The sequence below is a fragment of the Epinephelus moara genome, chromosome 21 (assembly GCF_006386435.1).
Source record: "Epinephelus moara isolate mb chromosome 21, YSFRI_EMoa_1.0, whole genome shotgun sequence".
Lineage (NCBI taxonomy): Eukaryota > Metazoa > Chordata > Actinopteri > Perciformes > Serranidae > Epinephelus > Epinephelus moara.
The window spans coordinates 7,714,144-7,722,115 of record NC_065526.1 but is presented as its reverse complement, the minus strand read 5'-3'; the positions used below and the strand labels follow the sequence as shown (position 1 = coordinate 7,722,115).

General features: G+C 41.0%; 1 protein-coding gene across 2 annotated transcripts in view; it reads right to left on the bottom strand.

Moving 5' to 3' along the window:
• LOC126383163 (oxysterol-binding protein-related protein 1-like) overlaps window positions 1–7,972 on the bottom strand; it is a 35,555-nt gene that overhangs the window by 10,138 nt on the left and 17,445 nt on the right. Inside the window, exons 16-17 of one of the 2 annotated variants that reach the window (XM_050033623.1) lie at window positions 6,440–6,608; window positions 2,188–2,380 (exon numbers count right to left, since the gene is read on the bottom strand). In XM_050033623.1, the coding sequence (XP_049889580.1) occupies window positions 2,188–2,380; window positions 6,440–6,608 (362 nt within the window). The remainder of the gene's footprint in view (window positions 1–2,187; window positions 2,381–6,439; window positions 6,609–7,972) is intronic. The other variant, XM_050033624.1, reaches the window with a different exon arrangement.

Genomic DNA, 7,972 nt, shown 5'->3' with positions numbered 1-7,972 from the left:
GATGGATTATCTCGGTAAAGGAGAAGTGCTCACTAACACAGATTTAGACAGATTTGTGAACAATATTTGAGGGAAATGGTCTTTTGTGTGTATAGAAAATGTTTTAGATCTTTGAGTTCAGCTCATGAAAAATGGGAGCAAAAACAAAAGTGTTGCATTTATATTTTTGTTCAGTGTAAATGTTTGATAAATAATTTGACTAGGTGGATTAAGGCAAATAATTCTGAAACTTGCATCACTATCTTGTAATGCAGCCTTTAAAACCAGGAAGAGATATTTAACACAAAACAACATCCAAACTCTAAGACAATATCTAGTCTCATCACACTATTGATATAATACTGATATATTGCCCAGCTTCACCTACAAGTACGGGAAAACCACACATTAAAACCTTTATGTTGCCTACTGCTTGCTGAGAGCTTGTACCATTTAAAAGCTGCAGAACAGACAACATAGCTTGAACCACCATTTGGAAACAAAGTCATCCGACACCTGTAAGCTAATGAGCTTTCAGCTTGTCTGGTCAGGCCTCATGCAATACCAATGAATGGATGTACAACTCAACTTCACTGAATTATGACTGGACTTTTAACCTTTGCTGCTAAATCTGGTGTGTTTTGAGGCCAACTTCACCTTCCAGCCTCGCCAACAGCAGCAGTGTGGACTGTGACAGGTATGCCGGCAGAAGGCAGATGGTGTTCTTGTTTAAAATTGAGTGCTGAAGCAACTACACAAATAAAAGCCATTACTTCAGCTAAATAAACAGAGAGGTAGGAGGCGGGGTTGGGGGGGGAGGGTTTGCTCCATCTGTAGGATGAGCAGCGCAGTGATGCATGGCACACTACATTTCTGGCCTAGTTTGTGCTCCATCAGGCTCAGCCCCAAAATTATTTTTCACACAAAGGATGTCTTTCACTGGACTGAAACGTGATAATAGGCAATATATAAATGTTATATTGATATCGTGATATGAGACTAGATATCATCTTAGATTTTAGATAGTATTTTAGTAGTATGTGTCGTTTCCCTGGTTTTAAAGGCTACTTTAAAGTTATGTCATTTTCTGGACTTACCAGACTGTTCTAGCTGTTCTAATATTTCATTTGTATCCGTTATACTACTGTGAATGTCTGAAGATTCATGGGACTTGTAGTTGTTGAGCACAAAAATCACACTTTAGAAGAAATGCTCCAATTTTAATGACAAAGTTCATCCATTTAGCTTAAAATATGGAAAGAAATCCTCATTTCAAACACTTTTTTCCAAAATACAAACTGCACTGTTCAGCAAATGATACTGAAACACAAGCTAAATCGATACCTTTAAGCATGTTGTTCTTGCAGCCAACACACCAGAGAATTTATGGTACGGAGCAGTTACAGAAATGTAGAGTCAGAGGAATGTTAAACAACTAGACTGAGGCCCATCTACAGGCGACCACGGACAGACGTATCTTTGAATGACAGGAGTAATTCCAAATAAACAGACACCTCATAAATCTTTAATGCACCACACACACACACACACACACACACACACACACACACACACACACACACACATGCACACAGAGCTAGTCAGCCAGCCAGTCCCCTTTCCTCCAACTCATACTTTGAGCCAGCACATGCTGAATTATTCATGGATCACTTGTTGGATTAAGGAAGAGAAGCCGAGCCAGAATCAGCATCCATGGAAATTAAAGAGATTTTCAAGTCTTCACAATAATAATAAAAAAAGAAAATCCCTCACAAACACAGAGCGCTACGTTGATTATTCGCTTGGAGACTTGGATCTTTCAGGGAAAACAAAACAGGCTATTCTCTATGGATTGGGTGCTCAAACAAAAAAACACCTGACTACAGATACAAACCGGAGTGGAAAGGTGGTATCCGATTACACCAACGCTGCCTTCACTGGCCTATCCTCTTGCTGATTGAGGTCTGTAAACTGTCATCAGGCACCAACACTGATATCTATTTTAGTTGCTCAGCAATGTAAAGCTAAATACTACTGAATCCTGCAACCAGCCGTGATAATTATCATAAATGTGTCCGTGCACATGATAAACAGTGAATAGGTTGTCTGACGAGCACTCAGTATAGCTGACATTACATTTCCACTCGTCCCTTTTCCATCGTTTAAGCCAGTAAACAAGCATGACATCATAACTGGAGCATGTCCCACCTGTGCTTCTTGACTCCATTGTGCTGGGCGGGTTGGTTGCCATGGTTACCTTCCCCTGACATTCCGGCAGGCCCCCTGAGTGCGCTGGGATGGCGGAGGCTGCTGAGAAGGGGGGTGTCTCTCCCCTCGTCCTCTTCACAGGAGTGACTGGCCACGGACAGGAAGCCGCTCACCGAGAGCTCCGACTCCGACTCTGTGGGATGATGAGAGGGGGCAGATGCCAGGTCATGCCAAACGCTCGCACACGCATGCACATACAGGTTCGAGTGGCCAGGCTCAGAATGCTGCAGCCTGAAGAGCGCACTGTCCGCAAATAAGCACTCGTGCTTGAGTTCCTCTCCCACTTCCCCCTCCCTGCTGCCTGCCAAACCCCACCTGAGGATTGTGTTCCACTGAGAGGCCACACAGAGGCTTCATTTCCTCTAACATTGTTTGCTCTGTGCTCGCTGGATGCTACTCCTCCCCTGTCAGTGACCATACAAGTACTGTCACATACTGTTCACAACAGGATTGGAGAATAGTGTGTGTACAGTATGGCACTAGCTATATGCGAGTCACTAAAGCTCACTTTCACTTGCATCCTGAAAAATGCATCACATGTAGAGTTTTCATGGTGGCAGCAGATACAACATGGCTTCATAAACATCCTCTGCACAAACAAAAACACGTGATTGGGTTTTACACTCTCACCTCGGCATGTTAAAAGTCTCATGTGTATGCGGAGCACAGTTTAGAGTCTGCGGGCAGAGTGTCTTTAGCTGGTAGATAACTCAGGGCTATCTATGAATTATGCAGTGATTCCTGAGACAGATTGGCCCATAGTGCGCAAACATGTTGTAGAAGGAAGTCTTGTGTAAATAATCACAATAGTGAAGCTTTTGGCTACACAGAGAAGCAAACTTTGTACGACTCAATTAACCACAGTCATGTTGCTGATGGATGCCTGTATGTTATCAACGTACAGAGCAGTGAACACTGTCAAATAATTTATTTCAACTACTGATCAACTGTACTTGAAGCAGTAACGGCATCAGGCTGATCACTATCTCATTACCCTTCAGTATAAGACAAGAAGACATTGGCAGCACTGTCTGCGCAATCTCAGAGACAGACAGAGAGCCAAAGCTGGTGTATACACACACACCTGCTCACACACAAACACACACAGTAAAGCTGTATTTTTTAACCATGCTAATTATTCTATCACTGAAGTGAGAAGTGGAAACTGTGAAGCAGTTACATACCAGGACAACATGCAGTGCTGGAGGCGTTTGTTCCGACACAAATAAGTTAATAAAGGTTACAATTGTTCTGAAGTCGCCCTGTAGAGCTTTCTCGCAAACAATCAAAGTTATGTTTACATTCATTGTTACTGGAGATACATTGTTTATCCCTGAGGCCTGCGAACTTGTTAAATGCCTTCCTCATACACCATTTGGAACGACGATGTTTTAATGTTTAACACTGTGTGTTGTTTACATCCATGTTTGCAAGCTTGTACTTCTTCTTCCCTGCCCCGCTTCTTTGCACTTTACTGCCAAACTATCGAGTGTTGTCATAATAGTGTGAAACCAACAGCAGGAATGTGTAAAGCTTTGCCGGTATACTCGTGCATATGGACGATGCAAACAAAGCTAGAAGCAATGCTCCATAGTGCTACCAGAGGGCAAAAACTCTACGATACCTTTAAGAAACTCAGCATGCAGCTCAATGAACAATCCATTTAAAAGCTAACTGATGTTTTTCAACCTGGACTCTGTTTTCCCATGTTTTTGTGTCCAAGTAACTAATGGAGACAACAATTTTTGAAAATGGTTGTGAGAGCACTGCAGCTGGTCGAGGCAAAACAGACTGCAGTGTAACATTAATGGGCAATTGTACATCGTCAGTTTACATCCACTATAAATGCTTGTTTTTGCCACTGACAGGCTCAGATTATTATTCTAAGTGTCTGACAGCCAGTGGTGGACAGTAACAAAGTAAATTTACTTGAGTACTGTACTTAAGTACATTTTTGAGAATCTGTACTTGAGTATTACTTTTGGGGGATACTTTTACTTTTACTCCACTACATTTGATACTCGTTACTCGCTACTTTTGCCCTTACGTAACCTGATGAATTTTCCTTTCTTTCTTTCTTTTTTTTTTGCTAAATTCTGATACCAGAGAAAATAAACTGTTTCTGCTGATTCGCATATGGTTTGCCTTAGCCGTATTGCTGTACCTGTACTACGTCATGCTTAAAATGAAACTTAACTTTGGCGGTTCACATCCACATCATGCGATAGCGGTGTCGATGACTTCAGCAGCGATGGAGGAAGAAACCGACGGAGAAACTGTCCCCGGCCCCGAGCAACCATGGCCATATCTCAAGCCCATGTTTGAGGTTTTTGATACGAAAAATGATTCATATCAGTTCAGGGTTTTTTTTTTGTTATTACAAGCAAAAAAAAAAATCTTGCTCCACTGGCAGATTCTTCTACTTATAAAATTTGCTTGAAACAATATGAAAATTGTCTAAAAACAAGTTACTTTTTAGGTGATGTGTTTTATTTTAAGTGTTGTGAGATTTGTTTTGACTAGAAATGAGACATTTTGACTAGAAATTAGACAAATATTCTTGGTAAGATTTTGAGTTTTTGCAGCGTATACTTCATGATGTGTTCAAATGTAACTACAAGAAAAGGAAATTTTGGTTTTTGCGAGAAAAACACAGTTGGGGAGTGAAATTTGTTTTCTTGGCAATATGAAGCAATTTCATTTGTTGATGAATGCAGCTGAGTTTGTGTTCTGAGGCTTCTTGCCTTTATTTGTTTATTTTTGAGCCATAAACATTTCTGTAGCAGAATCGCGTCAGAATGACAATAAAGCTACTTTCCTTTCCTGTATTTCCTGAGATTTTTTTTAAGTAGGCTACTTTTACTTAAGTCATTTTTTAAGCAAATACTTTAGTACTTTTACTTAAATAATATTTTGACTAAGCTACTTTTACTTGAATTAGAGTAATATTTTACAAGGAGTATCTGTACTTTTACTCAAGTAGTGAAGTTGTGTACTCTGTCCACCTCTGCTGACAGCATTATGGAAAGGGCCCTACAGAGATAGATTTTTTTGTCAAAGAGTAAGGGTTCGGTTCAGTTCAATTAAACTCAAGTTCGTTTGCCCCCTAAGTGCGGTTCATTTGGGCACGTGTGATCACAGTAATCGCACTCAGATGTTCACCAAAACAACTGAACTGAGACCTTCTTGAAGAGGTGGTCTTGGTCTGGCTGTAAACAAACTGGTGCAGTTCGAACGTGTTCCGACCTGGATCTGAACCAACTACAGTCACATGACACATTGTTTGGGTTAAACATGAGCATGTTACAGTCCTGGAGGATTATTAATGTGCACCTCCTCCTGTACTGCCTTAATATGCACATTCAGCACATCCAATGCATCAAAACATTGTTTTCTAGGTGGAGCCGCGCCTCGTTTTCAAACTGTATGGTTTGACTAAAATGAACAATGACAGCAATATAGTCCACGATGAGCAGCACTAAAATCAACCTGCGTAGTTGCCCCTCCATTGTGACATTAGAAAGTGTCACATTTATCTTACAAGTGTACTCTTCTTCAACGTTTGGTTTACTTCCTGGATTTTTCCCACATGGAAATTCTGACCAATCAAGAGCAGCTTTCTCACAGAAGGCATTTGATCTGGTCCATAAATGCTGCCGTGAGAACACGAACCAACTCTAGATAATTATACAACAAAACTATTCCCTGATTCAGACCAAAGGAGACAACTCTAGGTCTGAAAGCACCCTTAGATCCTTTTTTGTTTAACCAGAAACAGCCAAGAAACCACCATCACCAAACCCACCGGACTCCATTTTACCAGTGTAAAACATACTTCATTTAAAGTAAACAAAATCCCAATCTCCTATCCCATCTCAATACTAGATCAATTTTGAAAAGTCTTGTTCCCATTAGTCACTTAGGCACAAAAACATGGTAAAATAGGATCCAGGTTGAAAAATATCAAAGTTACCTTTAAACTCAATATTACTTTAAGTGCAACATCAGTAAAAGTAGGAAATAACCAGGGAAGAAAAGGCTTCAGATGATGCTTGAGATTAAATTCATCTAACTGATGACCTAGCCACGACACGTTATGAGGAACAATGTGTAGTTCACTGATCTGCTGTAACCCCTGTAGGATATTAACTTCTTGATTACTTCACTAACTGTCCCCCTTGAGGCTGCTGACCTGACAAAGCATCATAGAAGTCGTCTCCAGTGAGGGTACTGAGGGTAGACGACCTCCTAATCTTACACAGGGACTGCTTGAGGTCGTGGTGCTCAGTTGCCAATGTCTGCAGAGCCTCTGTCAGAGCTTTGTTCTTCTCCACCTCCTGCTCTAACTTCAGGCTCCACACCTGCAAACACAGGACCACCACAGAAATAAAACACACACTAGAGACAAAGTAAAGTAAATAAAAGAATATGCTCATGTACTTTGATCCAATGTACAGACAGAATGGAAAATCTGGCAAATTTGAGATTTACTGATGGTTTGACTGATAGGAAGGTATTGATCTGCTTCTGTTGCTGCCACAGTGTGTGCGTCTTTGTGGTTCTGATGGCAGGTCATTGTTCTAACCCTGCCCACATATCTGGTTTCCTCCAGTCGGAACCAAACACCCCAGTCTTTGACAGCTCTGTAGCCCAGGATTGAGTGTCTCTACAGGGCAACCTGAGCCAGGCCACTGTGGAACAGACCAGATCAGTGTTTCCTATTGTCTAACGCTGTCTTTGTGCGTCATTTACTGACCAAAAAGAAGACAGGCAACTTCACACAAATCCACAGATGCTAACAAAAATAACGTGGAATAAGATAATGGCCATCTTTCTTAAAAAATTAAAACTATCATATAACTTTTATGAATTTAATACATTTTCAGAAATTATAAACGGACAAGAAAAATCATTCACAATCACAAAGCAAACAAAGTGCACTGAGGAAAATAATGCTGCTCATAAAAATGGAGCATAGCCTCCCCTGTTAAAAACCCTTCCAGAGTCACCTTGAGGAAGGCAGCAGAGAGAAACAGGAGCTTGTAAATCACACTGTAAATCTGAGACTGCAAAGCAGGACCATCGTCTTCTATTGAAGAAGAAAAGTTCATCCTCATCTCTGATACTGCCTGAAGTGTTATCAGCTGTGTGCACAGCCATGCACAAAGAAACACCTGTCAACGCATCTGCTGATGTGCTCAAGGTTGGTTATAAATTGTGCCTGTGTATCCGTGACTCATCAACTTCCCTTTTAGATGTGTGGCTATAACCATCATGGGGACAATGTTTTAGTGATCGCCATGGAGATTTTATGTGATCAACAAGATGAAAAAGACATTTTCACTGATGTGAAATACATGTCTATGTGTCTATGATTTTGCTAAATAGTTCTCATTTTGACATGACTTCTTAAAGACAGACAGACAGAGAGACAGACAGACAGACAGACATCCTGGCCACTTTATTAGGTACACCTTCCTCGCACCAGGTTGGACCCCTTTTTCCTTCAGAGCAGCCTTAATTCTTGGTGTCATAGATTCAAGAAGGTGCTGGAAACATTCCTCAGAGATTTTGGTCCATACTGACATGATGACATGATGAATCTCCCGTTCCACCACATCCCAAAGGTGCTCTATTGGATTGAGATCTGGTGACTGTGGAGGCCACTGGAGTACAGTGAACTCATTGTCATGTTCAAGAAACCAGTTTGAGATGATTTGAGCTT